The 25,375-nt window shown below is 45.4% G+C and overlaps 1 protein-coding gene across 5 annotated transcripts in view; it reads right to left on the reverse strand.

Moving 5' to 3' along the window:
• The window catches only part of CCDC93 (coiled-coil domain containing 93), an 85,849-nt gene that overhangs the window by 32,782 nt on the left and 27,692 nt on the right, over positions 1 to 25,375 (reverse strand). For 3 of the 5 annotated variants that reach the window (XM_029934689.1, XM_029934691.1, XM_029934693.1), the window contains exons 7-12: positions 24,063 to 24,163; positions 16,510 to 16,546; positions 13,435 to 13,527; positions 13,086 to 13,136; positions 12,181 to 12,267; positions 2,322 to 2,438 (exon numbers count right to left, since the gene is read on the reverse strand). In XM_029934689.1, coding sequence (XP_029790549.1) covers positions 2,322 to 2,438; positions 12,181 to 12,267; positions 13,086 to 13,136; positions 13,435 to 13,527; positions 16,510 to 16,546; positions 24,063 to 24,163 — 486 coding nt within the window. The remainder of the gene's footprint in view (positions 1 to 2,321; positions 2,439 to 12,180; positions 12,268 to 13,085; positions 13,137 to 13,434; positions 13,528 to 16,509; positions 16,547 to 24,062; positions 24,164 to 25,375) is intronic. The other 2 variants (XM_029934690.1, XM_029934692.1) reach the window with 1 other exon arrangement.

Here is a 25,375-nt window from a genome sequence, read left to right on the forward strand (position 1 = left end):
GTCAAATTTAAACTTTAGTAACAGAGGGTTTTTTTTTTTTTGATAGGGCATTTCAAATTAAAGTGGGTTTAGCAAAAAGGCATATTCTTATCGTTTAAAACATTTTGAGAAAAACGTTTATAAAAATGCTAATGCTGGTTTTTAATATTTACAAAACATTCATTTCTACACTTATTTGAGAAGCTTTCTAATCTTTTATTCCTTACATATGCATAAGGGTTTGGTTCACAAAAAGTGCATTCCTGTTTATGTTTTCATTTCATCCTTGGAACTCTCTCTCTTCTCATCTAACTCCTATGTGACCTGCGACCTTGGCAAATCTTTCCCTCGTGGCTAGGGACTACTGTACATGCTGGTCATCATTAAGAGCGCTATCTGCAGTAATATTATTGCTGTCCTATGCAGTGTGCCTCAAAAATAACAGGCGCATGGTAAATATAGGTTTGGGACCAACTGCAAAAGAGACCCAAGAGGCAGAGGGGACTGTCCTTCCAGCTGAACTGGGAACGTTCTAGGACTGTCATTGCAATGAAACTTAGCATCACTTCTTGCCAAGTTTAGATGGAAGAGAAACGCAAACATTCATGCTGACATAGGGTCTGCTGTCTTCTGTGGGGACAGACACTATGATAAAGAACCATCACCCCTAATTCATGCTTATCTTGATTCTGTGAGGAGTTCTTCTTGAACCAATCACTTTCAGGCTCTTATAATGGCAAGGGTCAGGAGTAGAGAGGATACTCTCTGAGCTATGAATTAACATGTCTAAATAATAAAACAGAAATCAAATCACAGTCAATCTCTTTAGCCTTATTTGCTTATAATCCAAGGCATTTTGGTAAAACCAACCTATTGTTTATTCAGCTATGGTAGAACAAATTTTAACGGAACAAATCCAAACAAAACATGATTGAGCAAGCCCATTTGATGTATTAGTATCTTTTGAATACGTGAGACTTGAAAGGGTAAAAAAATGTACAAATTCAAAATGCCAAATGGCACCCATTTTTGGAAATCAATTGTTATAGGAACGAACTATTCTATACCAAGTCATATTCATTCCCATAATCTTCTGCTACATGTGCTTTTCTAATGAATTAAAGCTTACTGCCAATGCAAGTGAAGCATGTCCCAACTTTTTATCCTCTATTGATTGTTCCTGAGTCAAACTCCATAGTTGCCTCTTACGTCTACTTTCTAGAATGAATATATGAAGGTCTTTCCAAAATAGTCCCATCATCCCCAAGCATACAGAATACAATGTCCTAAAGCTCCCTTAAAAATAAACTTGCTCCATGTCCCCTCCCTGTTCAGAACCAAGAGTTCATGCCTGGACTACTGGATCAGCATCCTAACAGTCCAAAGAACTCATGCTCCCACAACAAATAGGATGGTCTTTGAAACACGCAAATCTAAGAATGCCACTCGCCTACTTAAACCCTCCAATGGTTTCCACTCACCTTATCATGACCTGGGAAATCCTCTCTGAACAGACTCTGCTGACCAACTGCCTCGCTCATGACTCTCCAGCCACAAAACACAAAATGGCCAGGACTCTTCCTCTCCTAGGTCTTAGTTCATGTTGTTCCATAAATTCCCAGCCAAGGCCCCACATGCTTCCCATCCTGACTTCCGGCCCTGCAAACACCTCGTTGGAGTCCTCCGTGACTGAGGCTAGGTCAAGTCTCCCCATCTTAGCACTCTAGACATCTCCTTCAAGCACTTGTCACAGCTGTAATTAAATGGTGTTGTGTGTGGATGTAGTGGTTTAGAATAGGTTCCCTTGTTGCTTGCTTAAGATCCTGAAACCAGGCATGACTTGTTCACTCCTCCCCACAGCCTAGCACAGCAGTGCTCAGTTAACATGTGTGAATCAATAAATGCTATTCTTGTCCTGCGATCTTCTAGAATAGAGGCTGGCAAACTTTTTCAGTTTGGGTCAGATGGTAAATCTTTAAAGCTTTATGAACCACATTTGGAAAAGGCCAGAAATTAATATTTCAGGCTTTCTGGGACACGTGGTCTCTGCTGCAACTACTCAGTTCTGCCCCTGGAGTTGGAAAGCGGGTACAGAAAATATGTAAACAAATAAATGTGCATGTATTCCGAGAAAACCTGGCTTACAAACACAGGTGGCAGCTGGACTGGCCCAAGGGCTGCAGTATGCTAATTCCTGTTCTAGAACTTTCATTCTAACAGGAAGATCTTCACTCCTTCCCCAGTGTCTCCCTTCTTGAAGAACAGCTTCATTTTACTTGAATGAAATTTTATATATATATATATTTATATATATTTATATATATATAAAAAGAGCCACCAACCTCTTCCAGATGTTTGGTCTTCTGCAGAATCTGCTTGTTCAAGGAGATGACTTTCCGACGATGGAGTTGGGAGGTGCCTAATTTTTCTGGACTTTCTTCAGCTGACAACTCAGACTGCTGTGGGAAACAGGGAGGACAAGGTCAAAGGATTTAACGAGCCCAACTCAGTTTATGTAAGACAGGTCCATCCCCGCTCACCCTGGGTAGAGCACTACTGACAGCAGTGGCAGCCTGACAACACCAAGACAGAGCAGTCATGGGGCCCTATGCAAAACCCAGGTCCTGAGAAGATTCCGACACAATAATCAGCGTCCTCACCGACAGAGTCTGCATTCCTGATGGAGGGAATAGCAGTGCAGAAGCACAAGAATACAAAACTGTGGTTGCGTTCATACCAATAGGCAGCAGGTTTATTAAAGGGTTTAAGGGTTTTAAATAGAGGAATCATGGGACACCTGGGTGGCTCGGTTAAGTGTCTAACTTTGGCTCAGGTCATGATCTCACAGTTTATGAGTTCGAGCCCCGCATCGGTCTCTGTGCTGACAGCTCAGGGCCTGGAGGCTGCTTCAGATTCTGTGTCTCCCTGTCCCTCTGCCCCTCCTCATTCATATTCTCTCTCTCTCTCTCTCTCTCTGTCTCTCTCAAAAATAAACAAACATTAAACGAATTTTTAAAAACATAGAGGAATCACACAGTCACATCAATTATCTTTGTGAGACTACAAGAAAGTCATCAAGAATGACAAATTGATTCACTTTCACTGAAGTATTATAAGTATATGGTCAAAAAGTTTGTGTGGAAGCATTTATAATGAAAAGCCACAGTTTATCAACTTAGTTCTCTCCATGTATGGACCCATTCCCTCTTAATCATTTCTTATTTCCATCCTTTTGGTGTTCACAGAGGATAAATTTGAAAGGGAAGGAAGTTGGTGAGGGGCCAGCAGGAGATTCCTAAAATTATATGTGAGGAAGGAAGGGAGAAAAAGGGCTGAGCAGGAAGGAGAGGCCTGTGAGGACTCGAAGTGGAAAAGGGAGAGATTTCTGGGCAAACAGCAGCAACAACACTGAGAAGCAGGACAGAGGAGGAGGCAGCAGGGGGCGGGCACTGAATCCGACCACCAGCCCCAAGACCCTAGTGAGAAGCCGTGGGAGGAGCAAATTAAAAGGTTGGTCCTGTTGCAACAGGAGTCCTTCCCATACTTTTGAGATAACCAGAGAAGGCTTAGATAAGCTTTGTTAAACAAACGCCCATTTCAACCACATTTCCTTTTTTAGTGGAGGTATCCCAGTTCCAAACGAAGCATTGACTTCACGCCCAAGTGCAGCATAACTATTTGGGTATTTGATTTTCTCTGCATGTTTTAACAGTGATCAGAAGCTTGAGAGTCCGGAATATTTGCCTGCAGGGAAAAGAGATGGGAAAGTGAGGAGGAGGAGGAGGAATTTGGATGGAACAGTCACCATGTATTCTGGTTAAGGACTTTCCTGAATAATTCAGCAGCACTACTAACAGATGACGAGTTTTTGCTACTTAACGGTTCTGGAGGTGGGGAACAGCCAGCAGGATACGGCTGCATGAGACAGTAAGGGACGCCACTTTCCATCTCGTGGGCTGTTGGGCCATAAAGGAAACAGAAAAACTAAGTATTTGGTAATGCAATGTATGTAGTCTTGAAACCAGGGATTTTGAAAAATGTCAACTAACAATTTTTTTTTTAATGTTTATTTACTTTTAAGAGAGACAGAGAGCGAGCAAGTGGGGAAGAGGCAGAGAGAGAGGGAGACACAGAATCTGAAGCAGGCTCCACGCTCTGGGGCTGTCAGCACAGAGCCTGACAAAGGGCTCAAACCCACTGACCACGAGATCATGACCTGGACGCTTAACTGACTGAGCCGCCCAGGCACCCCTAGAGTTACCTTTTAAAAATACAATTTGATCCTATCAAGAGATTCACAAACTATAGTTTAGAGACGGGGAATGGTTTCTGAAAATTTTCTGAGTATAAAAAACAGGAGGAGGAGGAAGGACCACTCCCTCTCGATTTTCAAAGCATTTGTCGGAAACAGATTTATAATGAAGTAATTATATCTCCTCTACTTTGATGGTATCACCCTGAACTATGTTATTCATTTGGCCACTTTTGTTTGCTATATATATTTAGTAGCTTTTTTCCCCTTATAGTTCATTTTCAGATTTGGGTTTTACCATCCAACTTAGGTTCCTTAACACTGACTTTCAGCATGTCTCTGGCATATCCTGAGAACTTTCAACTCTACTGATAGAATTACATATGCCTTAGAGCTAATGATCTATTGACATGTGAAACAGAATGGATCCCCTGGTCACTGGAACCACCCCACAGGTGTGTCCCTATGTTTGATACCAGGATTATCTGGAGTGTCCTGCCCTCCTCCAGTCGCCTATGCAGGCAGGCTCCAGGGGGTCAGTGACTCACTTGACCCCCACCCCCTGACTTCCTCCAGTCTGCAGGGGCAAGCACCTCCTCACTCTGTGCTGCTCTGCACCTCTGGCATGGCTTGGATGGCGTCTCCAACTTTTAGCAGGTTTTCCTGCTGATGAACTGCTTTTATGGCCAAGCTCCTGAGATAATGAAAAGTGCATCTTCCACCCGGCTTCTTTACCCTGTTAGCACTGTAACTGCATACAGACAGCCAGCTGTGTTTTAAAATCAAGCCCTTTGACTTCACTTCAGAGAATGCTTCTTGCAGGAAAACCAGTAACTACCTTCATATCTGGGAAGGTATCCAAGCTGGTTGATTATCTCTTTCTCTTTTTACTATCTTTCTTTCTGGATGTTCAACTGACTGAGCCACCCAAGTGCCCCCTTCTATCTAAATTAAAAATTTTAGCCTCATGGTCCTTCAAGACTCTCCCAGGGGTCTTCAAGGTCAATGTCTTTTTCATAATAATGCTAAAGGGTCATTTTATTCATTCTCATTCTCTCATGATTATACTGTGAAATTTACAGATGTTACATGTCATGTGGTATCAGTGCTTTGATGTTAATATGTAATGCATTATTACTTTATTTGTAAATGCATTAATATGTGAGCTATTGAGACCTCGATAGTTTTTAAGAGTTCTTAAAGGGTCCTACAACTGAAAATTTTGAGAAGCAATACTTTAATCTAAGGGGCCTGGCTTACTTGGAAATCATGTACTGAGAATCAGTGACTGGGACCACCTTATGAGCAATGAGCTGGGCTCATCCATAACTTACATAACACAGAGACAGGAAAGTTCCTTCTGATTCCACTATGTGCAGCCCCTTAAATTTGAGTCTGCAAAGCATTAATATACATTAATATCAGGATATTAAATGCCAATTTCATAGCTGACATTTCTTCATCCCAAATAAAATGGATAATATGCACATGAAGAAACTCATAGCACATACGAATTGTGGGTTCCTCCATTTGCCTTTGAGTCTAGCGATGGTCCTATGCAAAGTGCTTGTTTAATGGGAAGTTATTTCTGTGCAGATACAGTCATTTATTCTAGAGCTGAATTGAAGAGAGTCTCCACCTAGTCAATGGAAAGTTCATACCTCTATTTTTAAAACATACTTTTTATTAAGCAATCTAGAGACTGATAAAGGCAGAAGCAGTTTTTTAGAGCATTATGGCCTATGTGGCATTCTGGTCACAGAGAATCACAGTGAGAAGAAAATGGAAGATGACGAGGTTGGGTCTGGAAGGATGAGACAAAGTTGGTCTGATAGAGACTAGGAGAGGAAACTTCATAGTAAATCCTTGACAGAAAAAACTTAAATCCTTGGGGCATCTTAACTGATTTCTACTTGAAGAGTGCAGTATCTCTCAAAGAATGCCAATCATCTACAAATATTCCATGTGTGTTTACACTGGAGGGAGGGCTAAAGAAGCAATCTAATTTTGTTCAACAATTTCAGATTAAGAACGTGCTTTCAAAACCACAGCATGGATTAAGATGACTTCCAGTACAGATTCAATATTTTCTAATAAATGACAGATATTTATAACTTCCACTCTTAGGGGAACCAGATTTAAATGTCATTCAATAATATTAGTCTGGTTCAAAATAGTAAATTCCTAAGAGAAACAAAAAATGATTACTTTAGCTAAAACTATATACTTTTATAATGAAAGAGACCCCAAAGGTTATCTACATACAAACCTTCTTCCTAAAATAGAAATCTCTGTGTTACCTCCTTCCCCCACTAAAATATGGCCACAAAGCTGTCAGCCATAAAGATCCCCATCTCGTTATAAGGTTCTCCATACTGGAGAGGGACTTTCTGGCATGCTGATGAACCCTTCTCTTGAAGACAAGTAAACAGACAATATAAAATATCTAATTTTTATCTTTTACAAAAGCTATGAGCTAGCAAGAATGTAAGAAAACCATCAAGCCTAAAGAGTTAGTGAAAGTGGAACTCTAGGAAGCTATGTCTACCCATTGGAGTTGGCTTTTTTTCTTGAAAGTATTTGTCAACACCAGGTGAACTCAAGCTTTGCTTTTTATACTTCAATAACTACTTTGCATAAACCCTGATATAGGTGAAAGAAGAAAGAAAGGTCTGCAGTGAGATTGGTCCTTAGGCAGTGTGTGTCTAAATTCACACACTACCTGGATGGTCTCAAAAACCCACAAGTCAAGACCATGGATACAGTGCACTTGGGCTGGGGTGTCTCCAGGTGCTTGCCAGTATGAAAAAGCAAATCCCTTCTGGAAGAACAGAGATTCAACTGTAGGCTTCAAAGGATTTCTGTAGGTAAATTTGCAAAGAATATGAACTCACAATCAATTTGAAAGCATGTACAAAATAAAAGAAAAATCCAGCAGAAAAAAGAATTAGATCTGCAAAGACACAAACACAAAAATGTCCATTCTTCCCTGAAGCAACAGAGATTAAGTGTAATCACTCTTTCACATACAGTTAGATTTACCTACAAGTCTCCATAACTCTTTCCTGTCTCCTTCCTATCACAGTGCATCAGTACCCTTCCCCATCTTGGCCACTGTCCTCTAGACCTACTCTAGCTTACGAGTGACCTTTACAAGTACTCTCACTGGAGTTTGAGGACAGATGGGACTATTCGCTCAGTCTCCCTTTGCTTCTGTTAATGAAACTGCATACATACATTCTTTTCAATATTCCTACCTCTCCCTGATGAAACTTTGTGAGTTTCCAAGACTCATGTTCATGTGACACTGCTGAGTTTAAGGCACAGCTCTGGGGACAGGGTAGGCAATATGTGCCTGGAATGCATGTAACAGGATGCATGAGCAAAATCCCAAACCTCACACTTGTATCCCCATGAACTGCTGCCAGCTCAGATGGTATGCTCACCTAGCCCTGAATCAATATGACTGATTTTGCAGATATTCCATGAAAGTTCACATCTACCTTTTTTAAAAAATGAATTTGTTTGGGCTCATAATTTCAATCTAAGGTAATTTTGAATGTTGATTCTGTTCTCCAGTGTGCTCGTCACCTCTTTTTTTCTAGCTTTAAATGATGTTCAAATCTGACAAAACAAATTCTATGCCTTTATCCAAATTGATACAGATCCTGAGAGCTGTGCTGTGTAGCTTGAGATAATCCTACCAGATCAACAATTCATTAGCTGATACCATTTTATCCCATTTTCTCTCTCTCTTTCTCTCTCTCTCTTTTTTTTTTTTTTTGCTATTAGTTACTGTGTATTGCTTCAGTCATTCAGATTTTGGGAAATTGTGGAATATTTTAGAAATCCCACATATTTAAATTTATTCTTTCCAGATTCACAGGATTCCTTGATCTCTAAACTCTGATTACGGTTCTAAATCTCTCTATCCCACCTTTCTTTGTTTAGTTCAAGTAACCTTTACTCAGACCCTGTTATGTATGAGGCACAGTGGTAGGCACTGGGGACATGGAGAAAGACACACACCTCACCCCTGGACCTTCACAGTCCTGTCGGGTCAAGCCTTATCCACAAAAAAGGTGTCATCCTCCACACCCTCCCCTAGTCCAAACTGTGCCACAGACGGAGAGTTTTGGAAGCTCTTCTCGTTCCTTCTCCCTCCATTCTTGTCTTCTTTCCACAAATGTTCATGAAAACCCTATTACTTTAGGCACGGGGGATATTCAATGAGCCCAGCCATCACTTACCAGAGACCTCCTAGTCCTGGGAGGCAGGGACAGAGAAACGACACAGGGCGCCGTCAGCAGTGCTTGGAAGGGAACTACAAGGAGCTGGCCCACATGACATCACAGAAGAGTCTCTCTTAGGGTAGACCTGTTCTCTCTACTTAGCCCAAGGTAGGCAGCTGGACAGTGAAAGACTCTAAAGAGGCTCCATCACTGCAAAGCCTGGAAAGTAGATGCTAAGGATGATGGCAAAGGAGGCCTTCCCTGCTTTCCGCTAAGGACACAGCACCTTGTCAGGGAGACAGGTTTCAAAGCCAGACAGAACTGTATGCAAACTGGGAACTTACCAGCTGCAAGATACTGGACAAGTTACTTAAAACCTCTGATCTTTGGTATCTTCATCTGCCAAACGGATCTAATATCACATGCTTATGTACTGAACACCAACACTGCCAGGCCCCTGGCAAGGCTCCAAAGTTACAGAGATGAGGAACTGTGGTCCACATGTACGTGAACAGTTTCAGCGGCCTGTGGGTAAGTGTGCTGATGAAGAAGGCAGAGGATTACAGTCAATGAGGCTGCACGTTGCTCTGAGATGTAATGAGATAAGGGCATGCAGGGCACCGGCACAGAGAAGGCACTCAGGGAAGAGGCTCCTGATTCCCCATGACAGATCTGTGCGTCTAGATTTACAAAATGTCCTAAGCTTCTGGCTCAGGGAAATGCTGACCAAGGGATGATTTAGCTGGCTGTCAAGTATTAAAGTGGTTGAAACGGTGTGTGGTTGGTAGGTATGTGACGTTAGGGAGAGTCCCTTCCCGTCCTTCTAGGGACCGGACACCTCCCCTGGCCCAGCCTTGCCTGACCCAGCTTCCTTCCCTTTCTTCTGGCTCACGTCAGTGGGGGACAGTGGAGTGGGGTGGTTTTTGGATAGTCAGGCGTTTTAGTTGTCTGCAAATTACAGTCACAGACACTTTTTCCGTATAAAAGTGAATGCTAAGATGCAGTGAGCACATTAGACAACCACACCGAAGAGCACAGTGGTGTCTCATCTTGCACCTTCTGAGAAGAGGGTTCCCCTTTGGATAAAGTGGGAGACGGTGCTCCGTGGCCGAGAGCCTACGTGAACTCCTGACTTATATATCTTGGAGCTTCTTCACATTCCTCTTCCCTGCGGCTTTATAGGAACCGTATTAAATGGACTTACCTATCTCAGGGGCTTGCTTGGAACACATGGTCATTTATCACATTACACTGTTAGAAGAACTCGTGAACTTCACAAAGAGAAGCCTGCCATGTGTTTTACCACATTTTTATGTCCTGATGCCTGTCAGCTTTCCAGCTCGTCCCAGGCAGGCTGTTCCGATTCATCCCCTGGTCACAAAACCACTCTCACTCTCCCATCCCCCCCAAACTACCTTGTCCATTTTCTTCACTAAGCAAAAATCCATCCTGTTCACAGCCTAATCTGAGTTTCTTTCAAGCACCCCTGAGGCCTTCCCTTTAGGGCATCCCTTACCACTTCCAAGGGGTTCATTACTGAAACCCTGAAGTGGGAGGAAGGGTGTGGATTTTAGATAAATTGCCAGTGCCTGGTGTCGGCCCAGTTTATGGCAGTAAGATTACAGTGAAGAACAAACACACTGCAATGGACCGCCCAACAGCAGCCCCCTGGTCTCTGCCCCCTGGGGTTCAGGCCTTCGTGTCATCTCCTCCCCTGAGTGGGGGTGGGACCTGTGACTTGTTTCTAACCAAGAGGACACAGCAAAGGTGGTGGGATGTATGTGAGTGCATGTAGACAGCTAGGCTACATAAGGGTGTACTGCTTAGCCCGTGAGGAGCTGCTGTCCCTCGCTGGCTTTGATGAAACAAGGGGCCACGCTGGGGAAGAGCCACCTGGAAAGGAATGGAGGGCAAGCTCCAGCTGACAGCCAGCAAGAACTGGGGACATCAGCCAACAGGCGGTGAGGAACTGAATGTTGCCAATAACTACATGAGCTGAGAAGCAGATCCTGCCTCAGCTGAGCCTTGGATGAGACAGTGGCCCAGGGCAGCACCTTCACTATAATCCTGTGAGAGTTTGAAACAAATTGGTAGTAATACCGCTGTGCAGCAACAGATAACTGAACACATACAGAGAAAGGGAGAAGCAGCCTCTGGCATCTGAGAGCCAAGCTAGCACTCTCGGCAAGGCGTGGATGTGGCTGGGAGCCAGCCTGCACATACTAGGTCTCCGTGTTAAACATAAACAATTCCAAAGAACGTCAACATCACACAAGGTCTTGCAGATGCAGGTAAAAACACGCCCACTCTGTAACCACGTCTGAACATGGACAAAACCTGATCACTGTTCAAACCACAACCATGACCAACATCCCCCTAAACTGGCTAATAGGAGCATACAGCTTTAACCTTCACTCATTCCCAACCTTCTAGAATTTTTTTCATCCCTTCCATCTTATAGATAAAATTTATTAGTACATTCATTTATAGACTGCTCTTCCTTAAAACACTGGACAGGCAGCAAAGCCCTACTTTCTTGGTCCTTCCCTCAAATCAGCTAAAACAAGCCCGAATCCCATAGTAAGTTTTTCCTAACGCTCCTTACTGCGATGCCATATGGTTCCCCACTGGTGCACAGTTTCCACCAGTACCCCAGCAGTAACAGTTGTGTTCCTGGTGGTCGCCGGCAGGAGGACACTGACAAAACAAGAGGAAACTAACAGAGTGAACAACAACTACAACAAAGTCTTTCTTTGAAAGTTGCATTAGAAAACCCGTGCAAAGGAGCACTGACTTGGGGGGTGGGGGAAACATGAGAATCCCGCCCCCCAGACATTCTAAGCCGTTTTATGCACTGTCGCACTCAGAAGACCCCTCACTTGGCGGGAGGGGACCACCTGCTGTGCTTACAGTAGGTCATAACTCCCAGTTTCAGGCGACAGCCCTTCCCCGACTCCATCATCTCTGCACAATCACTTGAGAAGAACATTGCATAGCGGGCCAGAGCAGAACTAATTTGTCGTCAAGGCTCCTGAGACAGGGAAAGCAAAGCTGGAGGCTTCAACAGACATCCACGGTTTAGGGGGATAGACGGAGGATGGCTGGGGAAGGAAGGATGTGAAACAATGCCCCGTAAATCTGATTTCACCGGTACTACATCTCCACCAGACCAGAATCAGTTATGTATAAAATGATTAATCACTGTCTCCCTGAAATAGTCAAGGTCCTGCTGCCCATTCTTAGGAGAGGGGAAAAAATCTAACGCTGAAATATGACTTTCAGGCTTTAGTTCATTCTATACACTTTTAATAAAGTGGAACAAAAAATTTTGCCTTGGGCTTGGCTGAGTTATGGGGTTTGTCTCCTAAGTGGCAAAGCTTATTCCTCGACCCAATCACCAAACTGGGCCCAAGTTATAAGAAGCTTGGTAGAGCAGGAAAAATGCCTGTGCTATACCGCAGGCACCGATTTATCAGATGCGATAATCGCTCTGAGAGGCAGGTTTTCTCTTAATATGTACAGAAAAATAGGCACTGCAGAAGAAAATTTACTGAGCCAACGGGCAGACGCTGTCGGCTTTGCATGGCATGCATGCTTCTGACCAATGCTGCTGAGGAATTACAGCTGGACTCCACCAGTGCTGTGAAGGCTGTGGGGCAGAGAACAAATCCTCGAGGCCTCACCTGAGGCAAAGACGCCAGCCCGGCACCCACCTACCTTCTCCGCGTACTCGGACACAATCTGCTTGATCTCGGCGGAGCAGAGTCCCACGATCTGGCCCACGGAGCTCGCGGTGAGACGGCTCTGCAATCACAGGGACGGGGACCCGTAAGGCCATGCCTGGTCTCTCACAGAACCGGAAAATGCTCTGAGTAGTAGAGCAGCATGGACAACAGTCCCTGGGGGAAAAGCACTCTGCCTTCGGTTAGGTATTCATCAACAAGGAAGGGGGAGAACAGTCCTTAAGACATATGTTAAGCCATCTCTCTATCTCGTGAGTCATTCTACTGTGCCAGATTCTCCCTGGTCCCTGGGTACCCCTGGAAAATTATTCCTTTCACCACACACCCCATTTCCAGGTCTTTTTCTGCGGGTCACTGACAGAGCCTACAGGGAACTTGGAGGGCTTAAGACTCAGGGAAAAAAGAAGTACGAATGGGAGAAGAAGAGGAATCTCGGAATCCCCCAAATATCTCTTTATTGCCACAGGCCTTCCCTGTGCTAAGAAGGAAGGATCCTTTCAAAGCCCTTGGTTGCACCTTTTGGACCAGCCTTGAGCTCTGGGCAGACCAACTATGAACACACTGTTCTATTTTCTGCCTAGATGCTGTGGGCAGGAAACGGAAGACAAGGGCTCGTCTGGCGTGGCTGGTTATGAAGAGGCAGAAGCCCTTGTGATGCTGTCTCAGCAGGGACACCCCACTCTCCTGAGGGTCCTTCTTCAAGCCCCATGGACAGCGACACTATGCTTTGGTAATAAGCTTCTTAAAAGTAAGATCTCAAGAGTGCTGAGGGCTGAAAAGACGGTGGTCTTTTAAAGGTGGTCCCTCTGGAAGGAGCAGCACAGGGAGGTTCAGCGTCCCCACTTCACACCGCGCCCTCCCCACACGGTCCCCCCTCACCTCCTCATTCCCCATGGCGGTCATCTTGGTCATCAGTGACTGAATACGCTGCTGAAAGAGGAGTGGGGAGAAGGAGCAGTGAGTGGACCCAACCGCGTAAGACTTCCACAACATGGCTACCAGATCTCTGCTATAACTCAAGGCTTGTTTCACTTGATCTGTTATAGTGAGCCTCACCAGGTTGGGGGGCGGGGTGAGTGAGAAAAGGAAACTGGAAAGGGTGTGACAGGCCAGCTAGTAGCAGGTGACTAAGGGAAGCAGCTGGCCATGTTGCAAAGCTGGGGATGAAAGAGAAATTCCTCCCCAGGACATTTAAGCAGAAGCCTAGGGGACGCATGTGGGCACACACCTCCTCGGCAGCTTGGAGCTCATCTTCTTCGTGAGCCTCAGCTCTTTCTGCAGCTGAGAGCCCTGCAGGGAGTGTGGTTTTCTTGTCCTCAGCCTGGAAGGGAAGATGCAAAAATAGCTGAGACAAAGACTCAGCAGACAAAGGACAATAATGCAAGGCAGGAGTCTGTGAAAGAAATCACACGCACCAGGGAAGGCGCAGGAGTCCTGACAGAGAGGGAAATCCAGAGACCTGAGCTCCCATTGACATACAGACCGAGCAGGCTGAGCTCCTGGCCTTGGCCAATGCCTATCTCTATTTCTGAACTGCTTGCTGATTAAATTCCTATCTGGTCATACACATTTGCCAGCCTTATGGTTTGACTGGGTCTCTCCCTACTTTAATGCCTTCAAGAGTAAATCACTGCCTAAAAGACTGTTTTTTTTCAAATTGCCAGTTGAGACCCCTTGGTGGGACATGAAAGTAATTTAACAGGTATGACCAGCATCTATATAAACTGAACAACAAGAATAGAACAGGCCATATCAGTGTTTTACATGTAGTAAAGGGTTACCTTTTGTTAACAAAAGGGAAACCTTTGTTTTTGAGGTGTCTGTGTGCGTGTACTGAATCATGATGAAAAATAGGATTCCTACTGTCAAGGAGAGGTCAATAAAGTTTAAAAACGTCTTGTGTGAAGGACAAAAATCGAATCTGCCTCACTTGGTGATCAAGCTTCATGCTCTGGACCCAGCCTCAGGCTCTCAAGGTAGCTCCCCGCGCTCAAAACACCCGGCTTCAATGCCGTTCCTCAAACCTGGGCTGGACGTCTACAGTGCTTGGTTTTAATTCCATCTCTCCACCCACCAGCTGGTGACCTCAGCCTAATCTTCTCTGGATACCAGGCTCTTCTAGGGTGGAAAGAGAGAACTGGTCTCAGACACCCTTCTCAGACCATCCCAAGTGCTTGGATGCTTTCCTATGCCATGCCCATAACTGACCCCAGGGAGCAGCGTGAGCTCCTAACTGCTGGTTAGACATGTATCCCCTGCTTCTGAAAGTTCACATTAGACCACTTGCTTTCACAGAAGACCTACATTAGTACCTGTTGTTGCGAACCAAAAGAAATCTGAAAAGGATTTTCAGTTTTACACAAAAAGGTGAAAGTGAAACCGGTTTTCAGTGTTTGTTTGGCAGGGAGCCATTTATTGCGGACGCAGTGCCCGCCCCGGGCAGCAAGAGCGGCCCGGCGAGCTCCTTCCTTGGGAATGACCCTCTGCACCTCAGCATCAAGCTCTAGAGCTTAGCAGTCTATTTGAGCACCTGTGCTTCATCTCAATTTACTTTGTGGGCCTGTTAGCATGGTGTGTCCCACAGTATCAGAAAAGCCTCCGAGAGGTGATTTTTTTAGGTGTAGGAACACTCAAAAGTTTTTTTCATAGAAATTAATGGCAATTGCTATTTATGAAAAGTTTTTTTCATAGAAATTAATGGCAAATACTATTTAATGGGCATTGTATGATTTTTCCTATCATAATTAATACATCCAATACCCACATGCATAGATGTTCTTTTCAGACTAAATTACATATCAAATCGAATGTACACACCAGATTCTTACTATGTAGATGCCATCTGATATTACTCAAATCCAAAAAACACCTAGCTTCGGTGGAAATGACTGCTTAGTTGAATAAAAACACAAATGTGGAAAAAAACAATAAGAAAACAAACAAAAAAACTATCATAATCAGTACAGGACTGATTGCTAATGAACTGCTCCTATTACAGACAAAATAGGTATTGTTTATTGGATATCTACGTGATGGGTTATTCTGCATCCTTTCTGTTTGTCTTCACAACACTAGTGTGAGGCAATACGATCACTGCCTTGATTTTGTGGATGCTGTGAACCGAGGCACAACAATTAAGCACACTGTCCAAAGTCGCACAGCGAAGGGATCTGAAACCAGTCACTCCGGCTTCAGAACACAGGCTCCCGGTTACTATCCAGGCCCCCTGCTGACTGAGACAACAATTCCTACATAAAGCAGAGGGAGGGTGGGAGTCAGGGGGCTTCCTGGAAAAACTGAGGGGGTTCTGGACAGAGGCAGAGGTAGCAGGAGAACAGAGCAGAGGGAGTAAGTGTCCCGTGCAAGAATATATGGGTGTCTGATGGGGAATGAGGAAAAAAAGGGTGTCAGAAGATCTTGAACTATAGGACTCTACTTTTTATGATACCACTGACAACTCTAGCTAGTGCTTTGTTTAAAAGACAGTGGTTATGAGCAGGGACTTTGACGTCACACAGACCTGGGTTCAGATTCTTATCATAGCACGTGAGGAGCGTGCGTGATCTTGGACAAATCACGGAGCCCTCTGACCTCAGCTTTTCTGAAAAAAGGTAGTAAGCATCTTTCTCATATAGTTGTTCAGGGAAGAAGATGAAAAAGATACACGCAGAGCCCTGAACAAAGGGCCTGAGACAGAGTTAAGGTTTGGCACTGTCAGACTGACATGGCTGCCCTTCTCTGACAATTAGAGATCACCAGTGAACATAGAAATTAAGAGAAGTTTCTGAGACTGCTTTGTGGAAACGCCCTCTTGAATTACCTGATTTCTCCACGCTAGGAACTAGGTTGTCTTAGGGCAGGCCTGTAAAAGGTGGCTGTGGTCTAGCTCACTGCCAGCATTCTGTTCACACCTGTCTAGGGTCTGTCTCATCAGATGGGGAGTGCTCAGGACCCTGGAAATGGATGTCACTTTCACACTTTTCGAGTTACTAGAGCCCATGGGATTGCCCCTGGGGCCATGACTTTCAAGGACCTTACCCTTCTATCCCTGTGATGAGGCTGCTGCCTCAGCCCCCGGCTTGCCAAGGTGGCTGGCTGCAGATACAAGGGAGGCCCAGTGGCCAAAGGCAGCTGGGACACGCTTCCTGCCCTGGGCTGCCCGGAGACCAGAGCCTGGGGTGCAGTGGCACGGACATCCCACTCTCGCTAGGCAGGCAGCCTATCGGGGTCAGACGGACACAGGTGGGGGGGAGGGCACTTGCACCTCTCCAGTGTTCTCTCCCATCATCTACGCTTGTCTTACCTTCTCTGTTTTGCTCTGGCGGCTAAATCCGTATCTCCTGCAGGCCACAAAAAAAGGGGAGTTCAATTACTATTCAAAAGTCACAAATTTGGTCAAATGCATTTTGGTTAGATTTTTATACACAAAGTACCGAAGAAAATGTAGGCCATATAATAACTAGAGAAAATGCTTTAAGTGCCTGAACCAGGAACATATTCCCCTGTTCTTGAATAAGGAGCCAGCCGTTATGTATGCCATATGAATGCTGCAAATGGGAACTCTCAGAGGGTGCAGAGTGCAGTATTCTCTTTAAGTGCAACCGTTACTCTTTGAACCAGGAGCTGCATTTCAGATCCGTGGTTTAAACTAAAAGCCTTAAAACCTGCACAAACATGAGTGCACCCACTTGGGCTTTGCATGCTCTCTAATGGCTACATTCAGAACTTGGAGTCCAGCCCACTTTTCATTCTCAAACATAGTCCAAGCAGGATGTCAACAACGTTATGTGTTCACTTCAGGCAACCTTACGGTCAAAGAAACTCACAAATGCAATTTAGTTTAAATGAGTTTATTTTTAGGATCTTTTTTTTTCTTTTAAGTAACAATGCAAAAACCATTCAACTTAAACCAACAAGCATTATGCAAAACACCCAACCTCACTTACCTCCAAAATAGCTTAAAAGGAAATAGTCACATGCAGCCATTTTAGAGAAGTTAAAGCCTCCTGCTGGACCTTCACTGACAGCATGTTGTCACCACAGCACGTCTTGCTCACTGGGTCAGTAGGCTGGCCTCCAGCCTCCCTGGTTCCCACTCTTCCTCCCACCTCCTATCCTGCTCCCCAGTGGCCTCATCTGCATGAGTCAATGGCTGACCTCCTCCCCGTAAACACCTTCGTTAGGGCTTCCTGCTCCTGCTCTGCCTAACGATGGGCCAGCCCCACCACACCGCCGGGCTCCTGCACATATCCACTGCCTGGCAGAGAGCTCTGCACACCCTGTGCTGTCCTCCTACCTTCCTAGTCATGCCCTGCACCCCAGCTCTCTGGCGCCCCCTCCCCAGAGCATCCCCCATGCGTGGACATGGCCTGGGCCAATCCATCACATCCGTACACATTCCCCCACCTCCCAGAGGCAATCATGTGCAGCTGTCTGTATGCATGTGTGCAGCCTTTCCCCGGGGGCATGGGAGCCCCTTTTACATTTTGTATGTCTAATGTAGAACAAATAAAGTAAAGATAAGTGGAAGGAAATGCAGAAATCAAGAAGCTAAAGCATCACTGGTCTTGCAGTAGGTGGTCATGTACCTGGAGAGACCAAAGAGAGGGTCCAGGCTGGGCACAGGGTGCCCATGCATTAGGTAACTTCACAGGCCCGAAGTGCAGGAGACTGAGGCTAACTTCTGAGTGTCTACAGGGCTTTATGGCAAATCCTGTGAGTTGGCTTCACGATACCTAGTGCATCTTCCTGTAGTGCGGAGGCTGGAAGACGAGACTCTATTTTCTACACTCTGGTGCACCCAGGGCCTGGAGGGCTGTGTGGGCTCCACCAATCAGGTGCGTTTACTGGAGATCTGAATGTGCAGCGGCTACGTGAGGAGAGAGGGAGGGCATGACGAGTGTGTGACGCAGCTGTGGGGCACACAGATAACCTGGATGGGGGACAGCTGCTGTCACCGTGGTGTCCTGATTTTGGCTGAAGTGGTGTGGTTTCTCTGTCAGCAGCTGTCGCGTCGGCCTCCCAATCCCACGAGGCACCAGCTAGCTTCCTGGCTGGAGGCCAGCAGCAGCACCCTAGGGGGCCCAGTTCTGACGTGCTGCTTGGGAAGTGACCCTGGCTCGGCCTAGGTCCCACGACTCAAACCTGCCCAAGGATCCATGTAGTTAACTTCTTCTGCTGACACCAGTCGGAGGGTTGTGTTCTCACCCAGCGAACACTGACTAACAGAGGGTCTCACCAAAGTTTCCCACTCCTAGAAGTGACCTTGCACCATGGGTGTCCCTTCATTTTCCAGGCCTGTAGTTTGTAGAGACCCTTAGGGCGGAAGACATGCTCTCGGCAGACGGCCTTCATCTACGGCCCCTGAACCTTATGGATTTTCCAAAGCAGTAAACAACGAAATGTGAGAGACTGGATTCCTGGGCCCCTTCTACTCCTTCATAAAGACAGAGGCTGTGGGAAGACCTTTCCGACCACCCACCAGGTCAGGGCCCCCAGCTGTGCGCCTCTGGGTTTACAGCATCGATGTGCTGTTCATTCCACAGTGGACGATAATCATGTCTGGTCCTGTAACTCTGTCTGTTGAACTCCTGGAGGGAGTGCTTCACTCATTTTTTTAAGATAATTTTTAAAATTCAGATATGACTCATGTAACATAAAACTTACCATTTGATACTATATACTTCAGTGATTTTTAGTAGATTCACTCTTTGTACAACCATCACCACTATCTAGTTCCAGAACAGACCCAGCACTCCAAATTAAGAAACTCTGTATCTACTAGCAGTTAGTCCCAATTCCCCTCTCCAGCCCCTGGCTACCACTTACTGATTTTCCATCTCTATGGATTTGTCTATTCTGAACATATCCTACAGACTGATTCTTATGTGGCCTCTTGTGACTGTCTTCTTCACTTAGCACGTTTTCAAAGTCTGTCCATACTGTAGTACGGATCAGTACTTCGTTGCTCTTTATGGCTAGGTAACATCCATTTATATGGATAAACCACGCTTTGCTTATCTATGCCTTGCTGATGGACAGCTGCGTTGTCCACTTTCTGGTGACTGTGAACGGTGCTGCTGTGGACATTCACAGACAGCTCCGTGCCCTTGTGGACCCCCAGCACCTCGGACAGCTCCTGGCATACAGTAGGTGCTCAAAAGATGCATGCTGAATGAAGAGTAGCTGATTTTTCCAAAGCCCTCCTTCTCCATGTGACACAGTGACAATGCCTCCATGACAAAGAGCTGTCTCAGATGCCTATTGATTCCTGCCTCACTGGTGGAGAAGTCTCTAGAGACTTCCATGTTGCTTGAGCTTCACCAAGAGAACACGGTATCTCTTTATGACCTATCAGCCCTCACAAAGAACAAGGGGATGCTTCCACTTATTTCTACAAGGCACTTACTTCTCTTTTATCTTTCATAGGTATACGGCTCTCTCCTCCCGCCTCCCTCTCCTCTTACCCTGTCTGCCCTGTCCTTGCCTCACAAGTGTCAGCCTGACCTGTGCAGCCGGATGCTTCAATCTGTTTCTGCCTCTCCCTTGTTGGCTCTGACCAAGCAGCCCTGGTGATGTCCTACACGGTCAGCATCAGCCGAGCTCTGGTCTCTTTTCACCCACTTTACTTCTCACACCCTACACCTTACACTTGATCTTTAACATCAAGGATGTACATCTTCTAGAACAGCATAGTCCCCGCCCCCCCAAAAAAAAATGAGAGCTGGATATAAAACTTAAAATTAGTAGGCTCACATATTCACGTTATTCCAACCAAACTTAAACTTTTTCCAATGACTAAATCAAGCACGAGTCTTTAAATTTAAATGTTACTTAATTAAAACTAAAATTCTGTTCTTGAATCACATTAGTCATATTTCGAGTGTGCCATAGCCACATATGGCTAATAGCTACCATACTGGACATTACAGTTCTAGAAAAAACCTAACCTTCAAAAACAACTGTTCCAGGACAAATTAAGATAGTTACCAAACTATCTGAAATCCTGAACAAAACAAGGGCATCAAAAAGCTCAAAAAAAAAAAAAAAAAAGTACCGTGGATCCTGTTCTTTGTTTATTTCACAGGTATTTGCTTAACTATGAGTGGTCATAGGACTTACCAGTACAGAAGATCCAAACAAATTGGGAGAGACATGTCATATTTCCTTTACTAAGTATAGAATGACTTCAAGGCAACTAAAATTAAGCCCCAAATTGGGGGGAATAAGTTAACACCAGTATTCTAGTGGTTGTGCTTCCAAATTCCACTTGCAAGTCATTAAAAAGAGCCACAGGCCCAAGGTGGAGTCACTTCCCATGTGACCAAACGGAGACTTAACTGAGGTTTCAACCTCTCCAGGAGTGGAATTTTAACCCAACTGGTCTGGAGTTTTCTGCCCAGCACCAAAGAGGTAATCTGTCAGATGGACTCTCTCCAACCTCCAAAAGAAGATGAGCTAGTCCACTTAATAAGACTCCCTCCCTTCCCCCTAAAGGAAGGTGACCTTGCTTGAAACAACCCTTTCTTTTTAAGGATGCTAATAACTTCTTGGCCCCCTCTTTCTTCCTATAAAAATCTTCCATTTTGTACAGCTCTTAGGAGCTCATCTCTGCTTGCTAGATGGGAGGCTGCCGGATTCATGAATCACTTAATAAAGCCAATTAGATCTTTAAATGTAATTGGCTGAATTTTGTTTTTTTTTAAACAGCAAATATACTGCCCATAAAATGCCATTTCACGATGGCAGCAGTTTCAAAGCATGGTTAGGTGTTTTAATTTAGCTCCTAATAGCTAATTGGACCCATAATAAAATCAAAATGTTATAGACTTAAAATTTTAAGTGTAAAATAAAAACATGAATCTTGTTTTTCTAAAACCATAACTTTAAACAAACCTATCAAAACGTGTTTTTAACAGGCACATGCAGTCCTTACAGCCTTCATCATGGGTGGCTGGGCTCAAAGTCCAACTTCCTTTCAGCCACTGAGTCAAAAAAAGGTGGAAGACACTGGAACATTGATCTCAAAGCCACTGTGGGCCCAGGCTAATGAGTAACCTTCAACCCCAATGAGTTTCAGACCTTACTCTATGAGTCAAAATACTTTTCCTCTTTTCAAGAGGTAAGATAATGAGGAAACTGGAGGCACTAACAAGAGATGGGGGGCTGGATTCCTAGGTGGGGATGAGCAATTATGGGGTGTCACGATGTTGACACTTAAGGGAGAGACAGGATAGAGGCGTGAGTCCCAAGGCCAGTGAAGGCCCAGCCTGTGTGACTGGGGAAGGGAAGCCAGAGTGTTGTAAGGCTTCTCAGAGGGCTTGGGGTTGGGCTCGGGCGAGGGGGTACAGAGTTCACAGGGACAAGGAGAACTGAAGGGGGAGGCACATTTGCACCTACAGGTCATATTCAAGGCATTTGAGAACTGAAAACTGCTGCTGTTAATGATGATTATGATGATGAGAACAATGGTGATGAGAACAATGACATTTACTGCTTCCTACACAGGACAAACTCTTCAAAGTTCTTCACATTTACACTGTTATGGAATCCTCACTCAATGGGCCAGACCTCCGTGCAGGGGGCAGCACTGACAGAAAGGCCAGAAGAAAAAGTCTCAGAGGCCAGAAAGGAGGGGAGGGCCTTCCCAAGGAGGGGGAGTGGAACGCACACTTACTGGGGCTTTATGTTTTATCCAATTTGCTCTGACAGTTTTAATAAGCACCGTCTCTTTGTGCAGTGTCAGATCAAACAACAAAGACTAGGCCTAAAACCAGGAGCAGCCTTCCCCTGGAGGCTCAAACAATATTTGTAGATAATGATGACGGCAGGCTTTTGGAGTCCAGCAAACCCGAGTTCAAGTCCCAGTTTGAGGCTCTCACTAGTTCTTGATAGTAGTTAATACTTGACTCTGGGCAACTTTCTGAATACTGTCTTTACCATTCTCAAAAAAGAAAACTGAGCTCAGTAAGCTGTCAGAATATCCTAGGTACCCACTTCTCCACCTCTCACCAACTCACCCTCTCCTCATCAGGAAAGCTAAGAAGAAAGGAAAATCATCCTTCTCCTAAAAAAAATCCTTCATCAGACACCTACCCTTGGCTTTGAGTTCAGCAGGCATCAGCCTGACCCCTCTGCCAGGAACTAAGGTTGACACACTGTACTTTCTGACACTCCACATGAGAAGCAGCACAAAGGGGACCTGTGGACTGCTCCCTTCCCCAGAGAAAGCCTCAGCAGACTCTGGCGGGGATGTCCCCAAGTTACCCAGCTTCGTATGATAAGGATGACTACCCTCTACAACACATGCAGAAGAGTCGGCTTAAAACTGAGATTTTCAAAACAAAATGGTGGAAGACTGTTGGCCTGGTCTCGGTGAGGTGGACAAGTACTGAACTCCTGCTTCCTTCTCACCCCCAGGAACGTCTGAGTACCCATGACAATGGGAAAAACGGAGGCATGAACAACAGGAACCCTGAACACCACGACATTCTCCTGGGTACTCGTTGGCTCTGGAACACGTGACACCCAGGGAGCTTGTCTCTCCAGCTCTGGGTCCGCGGGACCCAGGGGCCCCTACACCGGAAGCCCCATCACAGTGCCCAGGGCGGGCCACCTGTCCAGTTGCTCAGAGCTCACAACTCAGAAAGGGCCCCACACCTGGCTGTTGCCACGTCTTGAAATTCTTAATAATTAATCCTTATTAATAATGATTAATTCACAAGGGGCCTTGCACTTTCATTTTACCCTGGGCCCTACAAATTATGTGGATGGACAAATTCTGCAGGTGGGCTGGTGGTGCCTGACTCAGAAGAGGGATGCGATGCACAGCAGCACCCGGTGAGCTGCGGAGGGGCCGGCATACCTGGCTTAGGGCGGGAGCTAACACCTTCCTTTGCAGGGAACGGACTAGCTTCCATTCTTACAAGGAACAGCCTCACGCCACATAACCCCCTCAAAAACAGAAAGGGAAAAAAAAACGTGGCAACTTGGTTTGAAATGTTTTTCCATTTGGAAGATGGAATTTTAAACCAATGATGCCTCATTTCATTCTTACTCTCTCCAATACCAGGACTGGGGCACCGCCCCCCCCCCCCCCCCCGAGGGGGCTGCCGTCAGACAGATGTTCACTCAGAGAGGTGCTGGAGGCAGAGGCTGGGTTATGAGGCAGAGCAGCACACAGCAACCACTCCCAGGACAAAGAAAGGAAGCACAAGGTGATATACTCACATCAAGGAATCGGTTACCCTAAGTAGAAAACGCAGGACATAAATGAAGGTTAATACCCAAGGTCAACCAAGAAATCCAATGAGGAGAGCACTTCCTTGTGAGTTTATAAGTAACAAATGAGGATAGAGGATACAGGATAATTGGTTTTTTAAAACCTTAGATTATTAAGAAGTTGCAAAGTACTTCTAAATGCTTTTCATCTTCTTGCTCAGGACAATTCCTCGCAGGAAACCAAAACTATTACTCTGACCCTTAAAGTAAAACGACTGTAACTGTCCGATTCTGCAGCTTACCTGAAGGTTTTAACAAGCAGCAGGGTATGAAGGGCGGGCCACCCCCAGCCTCTGCAAATACCCCTGAGGAGGGCAGAGCCAGGGCACACGGGCACGCGCACACTTCCCGAGGGGGACTGCAAGGAGAAGGTCTCCGCCCCGGGAAGCCACCCACAGGAGTGGGGGTGATTCAAGCCCAGAGAAAAAGGTCCCGGGTGATGGGAATCCTGGACCCAAACCGGTGAACTCAATCAGGTAAAGCCAACCAAATTAATCTCAATGAAGCAATCCAAATTAGCGTTGCTTTTCAGTGGTTTTATAAAACAGACTCTGTAGATTGGGTCCCCTTTATTACCTGCCGTATTCCAAAAGCGTAGCGTGGACTCGAGATTCTTCGTCCAGCAGCTCTTCTGCTCCCTGCTGGCGTTTGTATTTCCGACGGGGCTTGTAAACATCCTAAGGGGCGGATGCGAGAGAGGACTGAGTGCGAGAAGGGTGGCCCCTGACCTGGCCGCCGGCTGCTTCCAGCCGCGGGGGGGGGGGGGGGGGCTAGTCTTCCCTCTAATGGCCAGTGTACCCCTCTCCTGCAGGGGAGCAGCGGGCGCTCAGGGTGGGCGCCCTCAAGGATCTGCTCCCTTGGCGTTCATGCAGGTAGCAAGTATGTCCTCTCGATATATTGCTCCTCAACTTTAACTTGGTCGTTTTTTTTTGTCACGTGGCATTTCAATATTTTATGTGGTAAACTTAATCCTTTTATACCTTACCGCTTATACCAGGGATTGTCAAAAAACAACAAAAAAAGAAGTTCTTGTATGTTACTTGTATAGGTTGTATTTCGCCTTTTAAACTATTCAGAAGCTTTTTTCCTGAATGTAAAATTTAGACTCCAACAGCAGGAGCTGAGCAGTCTAGCCTTCCCCTGATCTGAACGGCACATGTGCGCTCTGCGAGCGATCCTCTTGCTTTATGAACCTTTATCCTGTCTCCGCTGTTCTTTCGCAAATTTCCTGGCTATTCTTATACATTTTCTCTTCCAAACGAATTCTGGCCACAACCTGTCGAGTTTGTAATAAAAAGTGGTTGAGTTTTTATTAGAAGCACACCAAAGTTATGGATTATTTTGGAAAGTCTGACATACGTATAATGCTCCATCTTGCCTTGAGAAGCACGGTTTATCTCTCTGTTCAGATCTGTTTTATTCCTTAATAAAATTTTCCAGAAAAAACCCACAACTTTTCTGGTCACTGCATACCCAGACCTTTCCTCTACCCAGAGCCACAACCGGCTCAACGACCACAGGTGTATGTGTTAACCCAGAACCCTCTAAACAAATTCCTGAAACGGTCAAGGAGGCTTCAATTCTTAGACTCTCAAACAGCGAAGGAGTAGATATAAACCCTTCAGCAATACACATCTTCTTTACAAACGTGTTGAGGTTTAGCCTCAAGAAGTATGTAAAAAAATAAAATGCTCTCTCAGCTTTCACTGGCTTGTGTAAATGTGGAAGCAAACATAGATCCATTGTGCGTAGCACACATTCTGAAACTATATATACCTATATTAAATGCCTCCTAAACAAAGAACATGGTATGTAGTAGGCGCTCAAGTAATGTAGGTCTTACCCCCACCTGATTTAGTATTTTGCCCACGTGAATGCCCTCGACTGCC

The sequence above is a fragment of the Suricata suricatta genome, chromosome 3 (genome assembly GCF_006229205.1).
Source record: "Suricata suricatta isolate VVHF042 chromosome 3, meerkat_22Aug2017_6uvM2_HiC, whole genome shotgun sequence".
Taxonomy (NCBI): domain Eukaryota; kingdom Metazoa; phylum Chordata; class Mammalia; order Carnivora; family Herpestidae; genus Suricata; species Suricata suricatta.